At 39.6% G+C, this 20,142-nt stretch overlaps 3 protein-coding genes and 1 long non-coding RNA gene across 5 annotated transcripts; 1 reads left to right on the top strand and 3 right to left on the bottom strand.

The window, feature by feature from the left end:
- Positions 1–1,089: 1,089 nt before the first annotated feature.
- Positions 1,090–6,580, top strand: LOC137962328 (uncharacterized). 2 transcript variants are annotated; one of them, XM_068809131.1, is made up of 4 exons: positions 1,090–1,310; positions 2,291–2,543; positions 4,663–5,854; positions 6,011–6,573. In XM_068809131.1, exon 3 carries the CDS (start codon positions 4,681–4,683, stop codon positions 5,845–5,847), a length of 1,167 nt encoding a protein of 388 aa, XP_068665232.1. In that variant the 5' UTR covers positions 1,090–1,310; positions 2,291–2,543; positions 4,663–4,680; the 3' UTR covers positions 5,848–5,854; positions 6,011–6,573. The 2 variants fall into 2 exon arrangements, with proteins under 2 accessions (XP_068665232.1, XP_068665231.1); XM_068809130.1 differs by having other exon boundaries at positions 4,663–6,580.
- Positions 6,581–6,614: 34 nt separating this feature from the next.
- LOC137962329 (uncharacterized) lies at positions 6,615–8,051 on the bottom strand. The gene is made up of 2 exons (XR_011115118.1): positions 7,239–8,051; positions 6,615–7,154 (listed from the first exon to the last, which is right to left on the bottom strand). It is a non-coding gene; the product is annotated as an uncharacterized lncRNA (long non-coding RNA).
- Positions 8,052–8,178: 127 nt separating this feature from the next.
- LOC137962912 (uncharacterized) lies at positions 8,179–16,024 on the bottom strand. Its single transcript, XM_068810041.1, has 7 exons — positions 15,942–16,024; positions 13,487–13,756; positions 12,588–13,106; positions 10,492–10,556; positions 10,101–10,408; positions 9,920–10,005; positions 8,179–9,780 (listed from the first exon to the last, which is right to left on the bottom strand). Exons 2-7 carry the CDS (start codon positions 13,673–13,675, stop codon positions 8,299–8,301), a joined length of 2,649 nt encoding a protein of 882 aa, XP_068666142.1. The 5' UTR covers positions 13,676–13,756; positions 15,942–16,024; the 3' UTR covers positions 8,179–8,298.
- A 961-nt stretch (positions 16,025–16,985) lies between these two features.
- Positions 16,986–20,044, bottom strand: LOC137962944 (peroxisomal OPC-8:0-CoA ligase 1-like). The gene is made up of 6 exons (XM_068810086.1): positions 19,011–20,044; positions 17,981–18,167; positions 17,759–17,904; positions 17,615–17,682; positions 17,427–17,529; positions 16,986–17,335 (listed from the first exon to the last, which is right to left on the bottom strand). The coding sequence occupies exons 1-6, from the start codon at positions 20,016–20,018 to the stop codon at positions 17,201–17,203; spliced, it is 1,647 nt and encodes a 548-aa protein (XP_068666187.1). The 5' UTR covers positions 20,019–20,044; the 3' UTR covers positions 16,986–17,200.
- Positions 20,045–20,142: the final 98 nt, after the last annotated feature.

Here is a 20,142-nt window from a genome sequence, read left to right as displayed (position 1 = left end):
CGAAATCAACCGTCCCTTCACAAACATGAACTGGAACAGTAGTCTCTCCGTCCCATCCTTGAGCTCTCCACCCAACAACTAGAGATCTTCCTTCTATACACAATGGCAAGTCCTTAATCGTATGAACTTGCAAACAGACTAAGCATCTCGATCGAGTACGCTGCCTGAATCCTCTCCACTTCCCAAAGCAGAAAATGGGTCTTTGCCTGCTGGCTTCTCCCGGATTCTTCTCAGTTTTTCTTGATTCATGCATGGTAGTTTCTTCACACCTGCTCTCTACCTTCGACCCTGGACGTCCTTGTCGAGACTTGCAGAGAAGATCCTTCTCCTCCATAAGCTAGCCGATCACCTTCTTCATCTTCGAATCCGGAAGGAGCTACATATTAAAGAAAATTAATCGAACTGCAACAGAGAGACCGAGGTGGTGATCATGAGTGGACAGCATGATATAGCTCAGTCTTTGAGTTGTAAAGAAAAGCAAGGAAGAATGATGGGTTGGATCAGACGAAATTGTGAAGAGAAAGCAAGGGGGTAGTGCAAAAAGATTGATATGAATGTGAGAATTTTAATAAGAAAATTAAGGAGACATGGGTTGCTTGCCAAAAAGGAGGCAGCTCTGAACTGGATTAACAACATAATCATGGCACCTGTTTATCTTTCAGCACCACTCCCATGCAAGAGGGAAGTGAGGAACTGGAGATCTCGTCTGATTTGGGCCAAATTATTTTTAGATGAATAAAGTCTGGGGTGATAAAATTACGGCGAGGTGCGTGCATTTCGCCGGTAGTGCCACCACCCCTTGCGACGCTCATTATTTCACGAGTCACGAACCTACAAAAACGCTAGAATAGAGTCAGAGTCCATTTTGGACAACTAGAGATAGTTTGTACTCGTCTTTCGATGGCGCAGGATGACTTTTGCCGATGCCTAACTCGGTCCGCTTTTCCGGTTCCAAAGACTCTGATTAGTTGCGTAATTATTTGATAAATTAGTTTAGTAAACGTAATTCCACTAATCGAGTTTGAAGGTGATTTATTTATTCCACTACCAGTGGTAACGCACGCACTGACGCAGAGTCGTTTTTACAAAGCTGTTCAAAATATATCCAAGTCGTCTGCTTTTGGTTTTCTCTGTTGCTTCGGTTTCCTGCTACAAGAAACCAAAAGGAAAACGATAATTATAAAGACGAAACCCTTGTTTTCGGTTGCGGAGAAGGGGGTAAACTGAGAAATTGAAGAAAACGTTTGCGTTTTCTGGGCCTCTGCTCCGTCAATCTAATTGCCTCCTATCCTGCAACCTCTCAAGTTTCTGTAAAATCCGCACCTTAGTACTTCTAATTTGACGATTTATGTTTTTTCTGATTTTTTTTTTTTTTTTTTTTTTTTGTGCCATGTTGTGCTAGTGGATTTTGTTGTGTTTTTAGGGGTACGTTATTGTTTGGTTATTAAGTTTTTTATCTGGACCTGTTTGGGTTGATCTACATCGCTTCGTTGCGCTTGAGCGTTATAGGACGCCGAATGAACGAAAACCCGGTTGGTGGTTGGATAGATTAGGTCGGTTCTCTATTTTGGTATGAGGTTGGGTGGCATGGATGGGCTTGGATTTCTTGGATTACTGTGCTGTCTTTGCTTTTTATTTCAAATTAAAGGAATACAAATTAAAAATTGGGTTGTACCTTAGATCCAGAGAGTAAATTGGCAGGCGGTGTCGGGAGTCATCCTGTGCAAGTACTACGGAAAGATCAAAGTTCCGGTTTTGTCGATCCCGAGAATTGTTTGTTGTTTACTAGGATTGAATTTTACAACAAAAATCGTATTTTGATCTTCATCAAGATGTAAGTTTGGTTTTATGATCCGATAGATGAGCAACAGAATGAATTAGTCGCTTTTTCCTTATTTGTTATTTAGAGCAAGTGGTAATGATTTCTTTTCAATTCTTTTTCCTCTTAAGCGATGGGTCATTGTTCTATTGCTTGTTGGATTTTTGGGTTGCTAACCAATTTTGGGCTTGAAATGCTTGCCAGGGAAATTTATTAGCTGTCATCTTCAGTTTTCATAGCTCATCTGATTAGCCTTTTGTTTGCTGCTGAAACTTTTGTTTTTAAATTTCCCATTGTGGACTCGGCAACTCCAGTTTTGTGAAATTAGTGAAATCTTGGATTTTGATTTCTTTTGCTTCTGGTCTCTTCATAAATTGCCTATGAATGTCTTTTTATGTCCATGTTTTTCGATATTTGTGATGATTGGATAATAAGTACATGACTATCATCCTTGTTCCACGGTAAGTGCAGGATCTTGGAACCATTGGTGACTTTGTGGAGCATGAGATAAACATTAATTTTTTAGTCCAAGCTGCACTTTATTGGAGATGTTTTAGGACACTGGAATATTAATTACAATCTTTGGAAGCTCTCTGCATTGGGTTGTGTAGGATTTCCTTCATCAAAAAATTGCTATCTTTGTCAATTATAAAAGCTGATTACAAAGTCATAGGAGTTCAGAAGCTACAAGTAAGGGATAAAGTCCAGAGTTCCTGTTTTCCTGGTGAGTGTTTATACGTTGGATGCTGTTGGCTTGCTTTTTTTGTCCAAAATAATGCTTAAGAATATGCTTTATAGTTTATGACGATGTGATTTTTTGGGTGTTTTTTGTAGACTTGGTATGCATGTAATCAAAAAATATTTTCCTATGCTAATTAAGAGGAAAAAACTGTTCATGTTCAGGGGATGTGATTTTGAATAACAACACCTTTGCATCAAGGATTATGATTTCAAGCCAAGTGCATACACGATGAGCCTGATCATATGTATGGAGTTTGAATGACACTGTATAGTTCTTATTGTGTATAAACTCTTTGGTTTTGTGCACTATGTGAGCAGCCATGAACAGGTGGAAATTCTTAGCTGTCCTGCTGAAAATGCATTTTGTGGAACCAAACAATAAAATACAGTGTAGAGAACTAAAGGGATGAGAGATAATCTCTAACTAAAGGATTGGAATTACCTTGCCTTTGTTGATTTCTGTTAACTATCAACTAGATACGAAAGGGGTGTTCGTATAGAAAAATATTTCTCATTTCCTGAAGAAAAATAAGTAGATTGTCTGTTCATTTTATGTCGGATTTATTATCTATCAATAGCCATTGATTATCAGAAACAGTTTCCTGAAAAAAACAACTTAGACAGCTGTTATGCTAATTCATTTGTACTTCATGTGCCATAAATTAGGAGTCAGCTTTAAAAGTTTGAATGTCTACTGGATGCGCTTTTCAACCTTTTACTCAATTTAACTTTTGCCAACTTGGAATCCCTTGCCCACGAAGAAGGTAAAGGACGAAAGATCTTTTTCCAACTGGAAATTGGAGATCTGGTCATGTTAGCTTTTTGCTAGTTTGAAGTTCATGATTGTAGATACTCTCCATTGAATTGATGATCTACATAATAGCTAATTTCCTATTTCAATGTATGGTGTATGATATAAATAAGTAAATAAATAAACAACTTTAATGTAGGATGTAGATTAACTCAGAAATATTGTACGATGTTGATTAGCTGGGTCACCATAGCTCTTTAAGTGTGACTGTTAGATGTGGCAAGCCAATCTAAGATGAGTGTTCGGCCAGTTTGTTTCTATTGTGACAATTTAACCTACCAGATGTAGATATTGTGATCACGATAGACATAGGAGTGTGGCTTGCTTGCTTGCTTCTGGAGAAAAAAATTTCTTGATAACTTTTATCCTTAAAAAAAATCCAATATAATGACATTCTGGAACCATATAGAGAGGGCCATAAATTAGGACTCAGCTTTATACTTCATGTGCCATAAATTAGGACTCAGATTTAAAAGCTTGAACCTCCGCAGGATGCACTTTTCGACCTTTCACTCCATCAAACTTTTGCCAACTCGGGGTCCCCTTGCTTAAGAAGAAGGCAAAGGAAGGAAGATTTTCTTTCCCAACTGGAAATTGGAAATCTAGTCATGTTAACCCTTTGTTAGTTTGGACTTCACTATAGTAGATACTCTCCATCGAATTGATGTTTACATAATAGCTCACTTCCTAAGTTACCATTGAATGTATGGTGTATTATACTAATAAACAAATAAATAAATTTAATGTAGGGTGTAGATTTACTCCCAAAAATTGTAAGATGTTGATTAGCTGGTTACCATAGCTCTTCAAATGTGACCGTGACATGTGGCAAGCCAATCTAAGATGAGGGTTCGGCCAGTTTGCTTCTGTTGCGACAATTTAACCTACCAGATGTAGATATTGCGATTAAGGTAGCAGTAGGTGGGTGGCTTTTGGAGAAATTGTTTTCTTGATAACTTTTACCCTTCAAAGTTTTTATAAATGACCTTCTGGATCTAGCTCCCATATGCCATTAATCAATTGGAATGAATCAGTTCTCTGCAAAGTTTTCCTGTATGCAATTATGGTAGCTGTAGGAGTGTGGCTGGCTTGTTTCCCTCTATAGTTCTGTTTGCTTTCAAGGTGAATGCTGTATCTCACAATGAGAATGCATGAATAGTGACCTGTTCTATTTTTCATTTTTTTTGTATGTTGTTCTCATCCTTTTGGAAGGTCAATGTTCAGATCTAATCTGTGTTTTTACCGGATGAACTGTAGCTAACTAATTGCTTCAATATGTCAAATAAATTAGTCTACAGTTCGAGTGAAGATGACAGATATGAAAGGAAGCACATCAAATGATTCTGATATCCGTGCCATGCACAAGGAATGGGATGACGCATCTTGCCCAATCTGCATGGACCACCCACATAATGCTGTACTTCTTCTTTGCAGCTCTCATGACAAAGGCTGCAGATCATACGTTTGTGACACGAGTTACAGGCATTCAAACTGCCTGGACCGCTTAAAAAAACTGAGGTCCTCTGAGCAGCAAAATGACCAGACAGCACAACCTGGTCCATCCTACACCGGAGCTCCTGAAGGTGAAACTCTTTCTCACAGGCCATTTCACAGTGCAAATTCTGAACCCATTTCCAGGGGTCCAAGAAGGAGGAGGAGCTTTGCTGAAACTCATGAACCTTACAATTACCAAGGAAACAATGTGGGGATTGCAGCTGGGCTATTGGCAGCCGTGGAAGAAAATAATGATGGCCAGGATTCTGATAGGCAGTCACATAGTAGAGACACCATCTCTGGAGCTGAGGAGTTGGGAGATGGATGTACCCTGGAACCAAATTCAAACTTAACGTGTCCCCTCTGTAGAGGAACTGTGAGAGGCTGGAAGATTGTGAAGGAGGCAAGACAGTATCTTGACCTGAAGCAGAGAAGCTGCTCTAGGGAGTCTTGCTCATTTTCTGGCAACTACCGTGAGTTAAGAAGGCATGCTAGACGGGTCCACCCAACTACACGGCCTGCAGATGTGGACCCATCAAGGCAACGTGCTTGGCGCCACCTTGAGCACCAACAAGAATATGGTGATATCGTAAGTGCAATACGTGCAGCCATGCCAGGAGCAATTGTGATTGGCGATTATGTTATTGATACTGGGGATGGTGTTTCAAGCGATAGAGAAAGTGTGCCTGTGGAAGGAAGCGGGTCATGGTGGACGACCTTCTTTCTCTTCCATATGATCAGTCCAATGGCCCATGCTGATGAGCAACGAGGAGGTGGCTTGTCTAGGGCCTGGAGAAGACACCGCCGCTCTTCTGGAGGATTCACAAGTCACCGCCGTCACTTGTGGGGGGAAAACCTGCTGGGTCTACAAGATGAGGATGAAGAGGATTGGAATCTTGGTGGGGACATGGGGGATGATGTTTCAATTCCAAGGAGGCGTCGAAGGTTCACACGGGCCAGACCAGATGAAGATCAGCCATGATGTCCTGGTAATTATTTATATGTTTCTCCCATTGTTAGGCAATTGTTTTCTAGGAATCGTATCTGGCTCAATTGATGTATAGTTCCAAGGTATTTGTTTTCTGTACAGAGCTACCAGCTGATGAAATTGCTTATGATTTAGTTGTCCTGTTGAAATTTCTTAGACTGTTGCAGCCGCAATGGATAAGGAAATTGGAGGCGTCCAGAAGGGATCTGCCTCAAACAAATAGAGAAAAAAATTGGAAGATCGAGAGATCTGCAATGTATCTTAACCATCCTTAAGTCTGTTACAGTCCACCTTATTTTTATTTTTTACCATCCAATTTATTTACAGTTCATGCATATGGTTCTAGTTCGCCTGTGTTTGTATTTAAAAACTGAAGTTCCCAGAAGAGGGTCTTAGGATGAGTGATGATGATGTTCATTTGACCCCTTGGTAGACAATGGGCTTATGTCAATGTTCTTGGTGCGTATTACCTGCCCATCATGAAATTTGTATAAATTCCATTAATGGATTTGACAACAGCTATTGAAGAACATTACTTTCGGTACATTTGGATGCACTGGAACGACTGTTGAGTGGCAAGCAGGGGACAGCAGACAAAAGAGGCCTTGTGGTTCAGTGCTTCAATTCCCACACATATGGGGTGAAAGAGGATCTCCAGAGGCTGGAGACTATGGAGGGTCTCTCTCTCTTGCAGCAAAGAGTTGTTTCCACAGATTTAGGTGTTTGGGGGCGAAGCACGGATTTGCTTCTCCATAATCATATCTCAACTCCAGACTAATCAGCCGTTTGCAGGTAATTCATCCCTCTACATTATCACTGTGTTACCAATCGCTAATAACACACTAGGATTGGTCATGAAATCCGAAACTAACGCTATCAGGGTCTGTTTGGAAATAAGCCATTTTTCACACGCATAGACCCATGGAGGTTCACAAATTTTGTAATCCATCAACTACTCCATCGACATCGATCTGACGCAGATTCCTTCTTCCAATCGATGAACACTCGTCAATATTCTGCCTTTTGTTAAAATGTTCATCAGAGGAAAGAATTTCTGTATTCCTTAGCAGTTTGCGGATGAACATATTCACTATTCGCTTCACACTTGACGCAAGGAAATGTTTTCTAGATCCTGCCTTGAAATAGTTAGAAATGGCGAAGATTACTTCCTATCTGAGTTTTTGAGAAAACAAGAATAAATTTGCTAGCCTCGTACTCTTTAAAAGTGAAACATCTTCCGTCATTGAATCGCACAGATACGAGAATTCCTTACTTCCTCCAGTTCACTGTCGTGGAATGAACTACAAAATCACAAAGAGAACAGAGGGAAATCATCAGCTTGCATCAAAGGAATTCATGGACAAACAGGATTGAGATATTTGTACCTTGTATGGAACTCTCGAACATGTGCAAGATCCTTGCCCTGGGCATCCGGCCAGCTAACTTTCCTTTTCCCGTTCCGCAGCGGCTGTTCTTCGCCGGACGGTGTTTTCTTGAGATTACTCTTGAGGGGAAGCGTCTGTGTTTGAATTGACAATGGCTGTTGCATTTCCGTTCCACCACTGCCGCCAATGGTATTGTTACTGGTAGTCTGTGGACCTCCGCCTGCTGCTTTATTAGAGTCTGGTTGCTGAGAAGGGAGCTCCGAACTCTTTGCACTGCCATTATTGGTGTCGTCTTCTTTTTTGTTGCTGTTTCGGTACCTGGTTGGTGCATAACAAGAGCATACTAGGGAAGTGCATCTGTTCTGCGCCAGGAGGACAGAATCAAATTACTTCTCTCTGTATCTTCCCTCTCTCCTTACAGCTCTGTGTATCTAATCGCCTGTTGCTATTGAATCCAGTGACAAAGAAACAGAAGTCTTGAACAGGAGAATAAAGTCCCCAGCCATTGATCGAATTTGTAAGCTCGAAACTGTAGGTAGGTTGGAAGAAGGGAGAAGGAACAGAAAGTGGAGAATTTTGTGCGTGGGCGTGAATCGCGATTTGTAGGGTAAGGTAAGGATGAAAAAGTTGAAGAAAAAGAAAAGAGAACACACCATGCCTCCCCACTACTGAGGTGCTTTTATGCTTTTAACCGGGCACTCATGAGTGAAGCTTTTTCATGGTAAAACTAAAGGTGGATGCTCTCTTCCCCTCGGCTCTGTTGGCGTGCGCGTGTGCTCCGGTAGCATCATTCACCTTGCTTCCCTTCATTCATGAATGAAATAAAAATTGTGAGTTCTGTTCGTGCTTGCAATAGATTCATTCTGTTCTTTTACAAGAAATTAGCGAAACTATTGGTAGGAATACGCATAACTATTCTGGTGAACGACGGGGAATTTAATTCTGCATCCACTATATATTCACAAAATATCATCTGTACAGAAGCAACCGCCTCAGAATGAAACCTATTACAATTGTGAGATGCTTTCACTTTTGAACCAAAAAATGCTAGCCTTGACGACTAACATTCCCTACCACTTTGATCATCAGATATTGTCTCCTCAGAAGAGGCATCACTATCAACTACGATCGGATCTTTTGGGGCAAGCCGATCTGATGGGTTCTCAACCTGATCCTGACCAACTCTTTTACTGTGATCAAGTACCTTCCTCATAGTGTTTAAGGGGCTTGATCCCACGCTTGGAAAAAGACCAAGTCCGGTTTCCATCCACGAAATATCTGTACCACTCATATCAGGAGTTTTTGATGCAGATCTCTCTGTGACTCTAAGACAACCGGTTCTACAGCTTATCCTGTTCTTCTTCCTTGGCAGTTTAATTGAATCTTTTGATTGCACTGTGAACAAACCTGGATTAGATATGGAAGGGATCACTGGATTTTCATTATAAGATAAACTTACTGACCGAGTGAGAGCTGAAACATTTGGAGGTAATGTCAACTCAGTCGGCCTGGAAGGGACACTAGTCACTTCTCTTAGCCAATGAGGAAGATTACCCTTTTCTTGCAAATCAGATGAGAGATCATCATTGGTGGGTAACTGAGCTTCACATAAATTCCTTTTGCTTACCCCATGATTAAACATTGCAAACTTGTCCTGTAAATCACACAAACCCGTTACCCGTTTACTGTCAGTATACAATCGATTTCTCTGGCCTCTGGTGGGTTTCTGTTGTGACAACTCTGTTCTCCACAAAACTGAGCTCTTTTTCATATGAGGTGGTGAGTAGGGTTGTGAAAAATGGAAAGGATACTTCTTTAGAACAGCTCCATCTTTCTGACCATATACATCTCCAAGAGAGAGGTGGGTTTCAGTCGCTCCATTCCGAAGGGTAGGTATGGACCAATTCTTGGATGCAACACGACCACACGTAATAAGATCTGCCTTTGATAATGTCATTGGCTGACAATGCTTACTACCATTCAAAAGTTTTGACTGTTCCTGGACCCACTGCTCTGCCAAATCTTCAGCAGTCCTCCAATTTGAGAAATGCAACTTCGGATCCCTTAACATCACATTCCAATTATTTCTCCCATGTCTTCTTACACCTATCCAGAGTGAATCCAATTCTTCCTCGGACCACATGCTTGTGTAAGCCCTGAGGTTCTCTGATGAATAAACCTGGTTTGCTTTAAACATTCCTACACGGTGTAAAATGTTATCAAGAAGTTGCCTGTGTCTATCTGATGATGCCTTCTCATCAGTCGCAGACTGGGTCCTACAATTAGTTGAGCTAAAGCTTGAAGGTGAGAGCATACGAGGCGAATTCTGAAGGGTTACAACTGGAGTTCCAGGGTTGATGGGTAGAGACAAATCTAGAAAATGAGGGGGGAAGAGTGAGGACTTCATTAGATTTTGTTTAGATTGGCTCTGGTCCAGATGTGGAGGAAAAATTCTTCCCTGAAGATCAATGCGAGAAGTTGTTCCCTCTGGTGACCTACATGTTAGTGGGAACACTTCATTTAATACCTCTCCAGAAAGGCTCTGCATATCAAGAGGAGTTCAATTTCCAACAAGTTAGAAACATTTCACCTTCTAAAAACTCAGATGACATGTTAGAATCACTTCTAATCAAAATTAAACTAAAGAAAGAAATCAATTTCATAGAGAAGCTACAATTTACCTTTGGACATTCTTCTTGGTTCAAAATGTTCATTGAAAGCATTGAGGAGCAGTGTTCCACTTTCTTTCTTTTGATGACCACCTCATCTACCAGCATAGCACAAAATTAGCTTAACAGAGCAAAGGGAAGCACTCTGTGTCCTTTCTAAGACCCAAAAAGTAAACTGTTACCAATACAATACCTGCACGGCGTGATACATCCAAATTCATGGCATTAGGAGGTGCAACAGATAGCTCCAAATTGGCCTCATCCTCATTCATTGACAATATCCTGGGTGCCTCCCCAGTGCTGGCTCTATTTTTTGGCAAATTGGACCGAGAATCTCTTGCAGCAGAAAAGGAATTTTCCATTCCACAAGTTAAAGAAGATATTTCATCACGTCTGGCAGGATGGTAATACTCCTGGACCAAACCAGTAGGTTCAGCCTTCAGAGGAGAAGGACAGTGGTCCAAACTATGCTGAATGTGAGTGCTTGATTCTTTCTTGAGACTTTGCATAAAAACGGCCAAAGTGTAAAAAATAATAGAAAATAATTCACAGCATGCAATGAACTTTAGAAAACATGCACTTACTTTGTAAGTTCACACACGGTTCCAGTATCACTTGATTTACAGCCTCCATCCTCTTCATTGGCTATCTGTTAATCATGGATCAGAGTCTGGTGTTTATTTAATTCTCAAAACGCCGTTTCTTATGCAGTGCGATATTATGTAAGAGTGCCCTGAACATAAAGATATATACCAATAGGTCTTTTCCACACAAGAGTATAAGAAGAAGCTCTTTTTTTTAAAATGTAGAAGAAGATCATAATTGCAAACATTGGAATGCTGAAACAGAGACCGCAACTAAACTGGGCATTCTCTTATGCCGTTTAGGTGTCCAGCCATTCTACACCAGGCATTTTCTTATGCCTTTTAGGAGTCAAGCTATTCTACACCAGGCATTCTCTTATGTCTTTAGAAGTCAAGCCATTAGTAAAAACTGGTTTTGCTTTCTTTTTTTCTTTGAGAAACCTTTAATTCATAAAAAAAGAGAACATTGCTGACGTATATAACTACATATTCAACATGCACTAGATCAGAAAGCCTCAAAATACCAGATCAAAGATTAAGATTTATGAAACTTAATAAATGAACCTATCACTGTAAAATAATTTAGATAATGAAATAATAGCAGACATGCCTAAGAAAGAAGTGAAAGTACACACTGAGCACAAAATATTCAAAAGAACAATCCTAAATATTTACTAAATTCAGTGAGATAAAAATGAACAAAAAGGCCAGTGTTTAGACAGACGAGCTATTCAAAGAACAGAATGATTTCACAAGAACTAATAGTACTATTGCTACTGCATATATAAAGCATTCAAGATGCAATACAATTTTAAGATAACTTAGCATTGTTCTTGATTATGTTCCAAGGCCCTAAAAAGTGGTACCAGATGAAGGTAGCTCTAGAGAAACCTACTGTACATGAAAGATTTCATAATAAGATGGTCTATATTGTTCACCAGTTTTTTCCTAAATATTTTAGATGACAAAAATAGATGAAGAGAACACTTGAGTAGCCTACCCTCTTCTGGAGCAAATTTTTGGTAACTTAGATCTCAAACTAAAATACAGATGTCAAACATTAAGAGAAAGAGATAGAGATAAACATTTCTGATTAAATTTTTACATTTAATACTTAGATAGCAGAAACCAGCAGATCAAACTCAGTGGTTCAATGAGTAAAGTCAATAGGTCAGAAGTGAAGGCTGTTACATAATATCAACTTTCTTAGGAATTTACCAGGCAGTCAAACTAAATGACATATGACTACTTCAGTACATCAGTACATCCACAGTATTTTATATTTTGAGAACAGTAAAGTAAGCATTGTTTTTAGAATTTAAGCACAGGTGCAGTTAGCATGGCTTAGATGATGGCCATGTTATACCCCACCTTCTAAGTACTTAATCCTCCACAAAACTGGGGCAACTTATGGCAAGTTCAATATTTCTTAACAGAAACCACTTTTCAAGATTCTACTACTTAACTTGCTTGTTAGAAAATTAATTGTTTTTTTAACAGCATGATGCAAAGAAAAAGTGCAGTGGTTCAGATAGTGCCAAAAGGAAGTACATATGTTTTTCTTTTTTTTTTAAGATCATGAGAAATTCATTCAACGAAGGAAGAAGATACAAAACACATAAAGACGACTAGCTGAGTAGAATAGAGCAGAAGAAACTAAAAATTACGGAGCTAGTAAAATACAAAAGTTTCCTGAAAAATAAGAAAATCAAGAGAAAACACACTCAGCATGGATAACAAAGAAAGGAATCAAAATTTCAATTAAACCATCCTGAGTTACACCTGATCTAGCTAACTGATCAAATAGATATGGAATTACATATTTTTTTAATATCAGACATTGACCAAGAGGATATCTCTCATCCCCAATTAATGATCTGAAGCTCTCCTCAGCTTTCAAATTTAGGCTTTGGCCCAGTATAAATTTTATCCTTAACCCTTAGGCTATAAGAATGTAATGTAATTTTTCTCTAAGTGATAAAGCTATTTACTATTCTTCAAAAAAGCTTAATATACCACATGAACTGCAGCTAAAAAGCCAGTTAGCCAAGTAGATTTTTTTTTTTTAAAAGGTTATCCAAGTAAATATAATGTACCTTGTCCTGTCTTTGAAGTGGCAATGGGTTCACCCCAGCTACTTCCCTCAATAAAACCACATCTTTTGGAGAGAGCTCTGAATTGCAAGTCTGATTCTCACTCCTGCTCATTGACTCTTTCTTTTTGGATCTTCGACTAAAAGTAATTAAGGGGTTTCTAAATTTTCTATGTAGATCAGTACTGAACGACGGTGTGGGTTGTACACTATAATTGGTTTCTGGAGAACATTTCTCTGATTTTGTGAGGCCCTCACATTCAACAGCACAATTTCTTTCTGTTGATGACACCACCCAACTAGAATCTGAATCCTTTACAAATGTCTGTGAAGCACTCTGTCCACATTTAGGTGTCAAGAACAATTTATGAGAACAAAGCATAATCGGTCCAACATCAGACCTCTCGGAGAGACACTTCAGTTCCCTCCTTGGATCTTGATCTTGATCTTGCAGCAGCCCAGAAAGCCCTGAATCTGAGCTTTCACTTGAAGCAGAGTCTGTTAACTGCCCATTGGAGCCATCCTTCAAAAAGAATAAGACATGTTCAAGTACATGGATGACGTGACTTAGACACTGATAAGCTAAAACTTGCATTAAGAATTTCCATGAGATAAAAGCAAAGAACCAATTGAGCAAAGTGAATTTCATCCATCAAACCAATACTTCTTTGTTCCTAGAACAAAAATAGCAAGGCACTTAAATTGAAAGAAGAATTCAAGACTTTTGGATATAAGATGCCTAGATCAACAAATTGTTTAGCTGATTTGTCAGCTAAGGAAGGGTTAATCTTCGGTCTCTTATCGTTAGGGACCCTCCTTCCTAGCTCTTATTGATTTTTGCCATTGGGCTCGAATGAAATCACAACTAAGAAAACAAAATAGATGAAGTTATGACTTCCTCACCTCACCACCTCCATTACGATTCACCAGTGGGTCTTTTGTGCTTGATTCATTACTGGAATTCAATATGTTTATAGGAATATTAACAGGAGACTCTGAATGAGGATTTTTACTTTCTGTACCATGACCAGCTTCAACTCGAGCTGATGATCTCTTTCGCTGATATGTTAAGACCACTTTGCTGCTTAACATTTCTGCCTGCAGGGTTCCAAATCCCAGCTAAGAAACAGCTTGTTGTATGTCCGCACAGTTAAAGGGATGCCACAGAGTTAACTGAAAATTTCAAAAATTCAAAATTCAAAATTCAAACATTTTAGTAAAAAGAAAATCTAGTTTAAAAACCAGAGTGTCTATACAAAATTAAACTAGTATATTTTAAAAAGTATCCATCATCATCATCATCATCATCACAGCCTGCCGAACGATCTCAGACTTCGCAAAATAATATCCATCTCCTCTGCTGTATACAAGCATTTGGTACCTCCATTATTAGGTTGACCTTTAACAATTTCCTTATTACTTCCATCCATGTTATATTGGTCGTGCTTAGATGTTGATAAAACCCTTACAAAATGAGAAGAGAAGTTACACCATCATTATAGAGATGTTAAAATCTAGGTGTTTAAATCCCCATCACCGAATAAATCACCAAATCTAAGTTATATTCAGAGCATGATTATCAGAGAATGCTGAGATCATTTTGCCCTATTTGAATACGATAAATGTTTTCCTAATTCGTACCAAATTAGGACACAACGTTTCATGCATTCAAGATTAACTAGTTCATTTTAGATCGCTTAGAGAAAAACTCATTCATCTCAGTTCATGTTGAAAAGTTAATCTATTATCATTGTGCAGAACACAAAATTATTTACTTTTTGTAATTATGAAAATACATGCATAATGCCTGCTCTTTGTCCCATGGATGTGTCTTTCAATAGATACTTTCCATCGCATAATATAACTAGGAGTACATCAGTTCTCTAGCTAAGTAAGGTAAGCGCCTGGGAAGTCAGGTTGATGACTGTCTGTTGCATCCTCAATTTGATGCCATCAACTTGCAATATAACCTACTCACACATATAAGTAATAAAAAATTTAGATTATGTGATCCTTTATCTATCAGTTAAAAAAGAAACTTATTTAAGACATTGTCAAGGGATGGATTTTTTTTTTATAATTGTGAGGAATCCCTGCTTCCATTTTCCAAAAGATTCACACACTTGACAATTTACCCACTCCCATCACTTTGAAAAGCCAACCACTCCACAGATATTCTCTCTATATCCCTAAATTCCAGTCAGATTGACTTAGTAGTACATCTTACAACTGCAAACATACATTTTATTTTTCTAAAATCACATTGTCACCAGCTACAGCCTTTGGATAAAACACTCTTCAGTTACTTTCTGATAGCACAATAACATTAATTTCTTTTGAAGAGGAGGCACAATAACAACATTAGCAAAAAAAATAAAGTAAGACCTCATCTTTACTGCAAATTGCTCAGTAATGAATAAGGAAGAAAGTAATAAACCTCGAAGGATCAGGTATGAGAACGGCTTCACGGAATTGGGAGAAAATGAACTTCTAGGTCTTTCTTGGCACCGCATACTAAAGAGTGGGAAGATGATTACAAAGCTACAACTTGAATTTCTGATATACCAAACATGAAAAGGACATATATTTTCGTGACCCAACTTCCAGACATTGTTCAAATTTCAAATTCCAATGCAAAACAGTCCCAGAAATGAATTGACCCTGTAGCGTTGGTGATTTAAATCTGATCTTGACATATTAAGAAACCGACAGCTAAATGTGCTAACTGATCAAAATTTTACTTTAAATATTTTACATTACCGTATCTACTGAAAACCTAACTTTTTAACTTATACAGATCCTGCAACTAAACCGCAGCAATAAAAACCTATAAATCTACAAACCCTTTTGTAAAATAGCCCTCTGCCCTTGCAATGAACAATCAGTTCTTCATTTGTCTACAATATGATGGTCTAGGGTGATCGCACCAGAGAAAACATTTACAAATGTTCATAAATACACAATCCAAAGAACAATGTTAACAATAATCAAGCTTTTTCCACCTTTGTACCATACCTCAGTCATTGTGACAATCGATCAACAGCTTAATAATTTAAAAAAAAAAAGACATTATTCTCAAAAAAAAAATTGGTCTAGATGTAAAACTATAACCATAAAAAGTAGCCGCTACATTCCTGTACGAACTTAAGCATACAATCACCTACAGTTCACAATAAAATGCAGTTACAAAAATCATACCCGGTCATTTGAAAACAAACAATTCGAGAAACTTCATCCTATTGTCACATAGAAACAGGTATCTCTCCACCAACCACCATCTTTCACTCAACAAAGACGAAACCAACCAAACCTGAAGATTCTAATTTACAGTATCAGAGAAAAGGAAGATAAGAGATACCTGATTGCATGCAGACGCGAGGATTGAAGCACAGAATCCTCCGGAGAAGAAAGAAAAGAAACGAGTAAACAAGATTTCAACCGGAGAAAAAAAACAGAAAAAACGTATTTATATATACGCAGAAAGGAGCGAAATGGTACTAATGGTCGCTGTCTACAGGAGAAGCACCCCTTTGGCTTTTCCTGGGAATTGAGTGAAGTACGAATTGACCAAAAAAGACCGCGTATGACAGCCATAAAAAGGCGAACATTTAAGGGTATTTAAGTAATCCGTTCATCATTATTCCGAGGAATGAGCCTCGAATGCTGCCGTTCTCAGAGACATAGTCGGCTGACGGTTTTGCCCCTCCCACGAGTGCCACCGTTGTGTCTCTTTGTCACACACGTATGGAAATGGAACGTGACACTTCAGTTGGCCCAAGAAGAAAGATCAAAGTTGGTTCTAACACAAATTGCCATCTTAGGAGCCATTTCCAAGGCATTTATACCAATTAAAGTAGCTGACCATGTTAACATTAAAGTCCCTAAGGTAAAAAAGAACCTCATATGATATAGAGAGCAAGAAAATAGTCATCAATCTTGCTTCTTCTTCAATTTCTAAAGGTATCTTAACCTCGAATTAGGTAACAAAAATCCAGATGGTATTCTTCTTATTTTAGTGGGTCACTCTATTTCTTCTAAGCTTAAAAAATATATATATACTAAAATATATAATAAACCTATAAACATAATATTTTATTGTAATTTTTTTTATATGTATAACATAGATTATTATAGTATTAATACATTATCTATAAGTTTAATGATTAAATATTAATAAGTATTTTTATTGCTATAATCCAAGTCCGACTTCGTCGGGTATTAGCACCTTGAAAATCCAAGCCAAATAGATTAAGATGTTTTACCACAACACATGAAATTATTATGTATTATTCCATTGGTGTATAGCAAATAAAATTGTTCAATAATGTGTGAGAAGAAAATTGATCCAATATGCTTGATAGATGTTGATTCCATCTCATCCTGAAAATTACATTTTGAACAAATTAATATGATCAACTGCTATGCTTGATTAAGGAAGAACAACCCGCCATGGCATAAAATTTTTCCTTAGAAGCCTCTCAACGGACTTGTTATTGCATCAATAAGTTCTTGACAACATCAACTCAATGAAGAGAATATAATAGAAAGAACCCAAAAACACATAGGATAAATTAAAATTTTAATTAATATATCAGTTGATGAATGATGATCCGCAGCTCACAATCTCGGAGAGATTTCTAAACGAGGATGTGCAATGGAGACTCTGAGATGCCTCCTCAGGATCTTCCCAGAGGGAGATCTTGGAATACTCTCCACCATCACCACCTTTCTTATCTTCTTATAGGGAGCTACCTGTAGAAAACAGCTTTAACGAATGAATGCATAGCAGATATTTTAATTCCGAGCAGTAAATGTTAAAAAAGGCCCTTGCTGGGGTGGGTACCTTGTCTGCGACAAACTTGATAATGTCTTCCACTTGCAGCTTGCTACCTGTGCTTTTCACGACGCAAGCCATAGGTATCTCGCCTGCTTCTTCGTCCCGACATCTGAGTTGGTTACAGTCCCAGTTTTGTTGGAGATCAAGAAGAAAGAAATTGACGAAAAGGATAAAAGGGTTTAAAGGACACGTACGGGATAACGGCCGCGTCTACTATATCAGGGTGGGAGCACAGGATTTCTTCCAGCTCGGCCGGAGCAACCTGTAAATACCAAAATGATCAGTTGACGATATTCGGACAACCGAGAACGGAGAACCAGTCGAAACAGTTCTCGAACCTGGTAGGCTTTATACTTGATGAGTTCCTTGATCCTGTCGACGACATAGACAAGCCCGAATGTGTCGATGAAGCACAAGTCACCCGTGTGAAGCCAACCTTCCTCATCAATGGCAAAACAAGTGGCTTCCTGGTTCTTGAAGTAGCCTACGAAAAGCAGAAACGAGAGAAAGTGAACACTAGTGTAAAATAGTCACTACCCGGAGCGGGAAAACCGATCTACCTTGCATAACGGGAGGGCCCCTGACGAGGAGCTCCCCGCATTTGCGAGGAGGAAGGGGCTGTCTCGTGTATAAATCTACGATCTTAGCTTCCAGAGACGGGATCAGTCTCCCGATTGAAACATGAAACCTTCCTTCAATCCCGTCGCAGAGTGTAATCGGCCCGTTTGTTTCCGTCAAGCCGTAACACTGCATTCCCAGTTTAACAAAATTAATGAAATTCATTAGTTGCTTCACGCGTCGTCCCTGCAACAATCCATTAAAAAAGAAATATTTTCGAAAGTGCGTTTGTTCTATCGACAGTACTAGACTTGAATGAATCGGGAAAAAATCACCTAAAAGCTCAAGGGTTGTTGATTCAGTGTGGGCCTCACGACAGCTCACGTTTCTTCATTATCTCCGGTACCCGATGCCGTATCAATAGAAATTTTCTGAAATTCCAACCACCTCAGTGGGTGGACGAAGCAAATGTCCGAGGAAGATCATCATGGCTAATATGGTGGCCGGTGGACACAAGCCCCAGTCATTGTTACATCTTAAGAACTTAAAAAACTGCCTCACCTACTGTGTTCCTTTCAAAAAACAGCCCTTGCTTTGTAATAAATTTACTCTAATTTTGTGCTTTTGTTATTAGTCGCCCTTAAAAAATCTGTTTAGCCTGAGCAAAGTTGACTCCAAAAAAGAAAATGAAAAGAAATATGTATCATCACTTCACCTTCATGATAAGTTTAGTTCATCTGGATTTTTTTTTTTTTAATTCTAAAGAAGTATTTATTGTTCTTAACTGTAAGTCTGTAACATATGTTTATCACTGTTGTCTTTTTCTTTTGCTCGGGCAGAACTCTGTAGCTGTTTTCAGTGTGTGAAGACTGAAGACCACTGCATATATACCTCCCCATATCAATGTGTGATCCTTGTTATCAACTTAAAATGCTTCGTTATGCTGCCTTTTCAATTAAGTTTTTCCTGCATAAATATATGATCTGGACTCTGGATATCGTTCTCTTAAATCTCAAATTTAAAAGTTCTCACCTGGGAGAGGGTAACTTGGGAGTAAATCTCGCTGAACCGTTCCATGTATTCCTTGGCTAATGGAGCCCCCGAGCAGATCACCTCCCTCAGGCTGCTCAAATCGTACTCTTTGGTGGCCAGATTCTTGGCCGCCCTCACCATCTGCATCACTATCGGCGGCACCGCCGGGAGTCGCGTTACACCGTAATCTTCCACCGCCGTCAGGGTCGCCTCTATCGAGTATTTCCCAAGGACGACCACGGTCGAGCCCACGGCCATGGCTCCACAGACGAACACCGAGAGGCCGAACATGTGGAAGAGAGGGACCACGCAGAGGTAAACCTCGTCGAGGTCCCCACCACTCTCATGGCTCCAGACGTACTTCAGAAGGCAGCTCATGGCTATCAAGTTCCGGTGCGAACAAACTACCGCTTTGCTCTTCCCCGTCGTCCCGGAGGAGTACATGAGAGCCGCCGTGTCGCTCTGACAAATGGGCGGCGAGGTGTGAGGACTTGGTAAGGGTGGTGGCACGTCTCGTAATACGTTATCCAGGAAGTCATGTACCAGGAGGAGAGGCGTGGGTAGCAAACCCTCCATCTTAGGCTTGAGTTCCTGTGTCGTAAGGATCAGTACAGGGTTGGAGTCCTCCACCTGGGTTTTGATCTCCTGCCTTGTGTTCATGGGGTTGGCGGTACTAAAAACGGCACCGCTGGACATGATCCCCAAGACGAGTAACGGAAAGTAGAGGGAGTTGGGAGCCACCAGGAGGACCACATCTCCCTTTCTGATGCCGAGGGAGTGCAAGGCAGCGGCAATGGCATTAACTAGCACGCGCATCTCGCCGTAGGTGACGGTCTTGCCGGACTTGGCATGGACGAAAGCAGGCTTGAGAAGCGTGCGAGGGTGGGAGTGTGCGAGTAGGAAGGAGGGGAGGGAGAGGGAAGGAGAAAGCGGTAATTCTGGGGAGTTCCATTTGCTATAGTAGATGCCAGTGGAAGTGCAGAAGCCACTTTCTTCTAAAAGTTCCATCTTGCAGTTTCTCGAGATCTTACCTCTTACCCACTGCTCTCGCTGCTGTGGCCAATGCCCCGTGCCTCTGCTTGTCTATATTTGAACAGAACAAACTTGGAGCAATTAATACGACAGATAGGGT

Source organism: Aristolochia californica, unplaced genomic scaffold (assembly GCF_029961685.1).
Source record: "Aristolochia californica isolate CCGP_79_NKW_82.1479 unplaced genomic scaffold, dmAriCali1.0.hap1 SCAF_4, whole genome shotgun sequence".
Taxonomy (NCBI): domain Eukaryota; kingdom Viridiplantae; phylum Streptophyta; class Magnoliopsida; order Piperales; family Aristolochiaceae; genus Aristolochia; species Aristolochia californica.
Note: the sequence above shows the minus strand (reverse complement) of the source record. Positions and strands in the feature narration are given on the sequence as shown.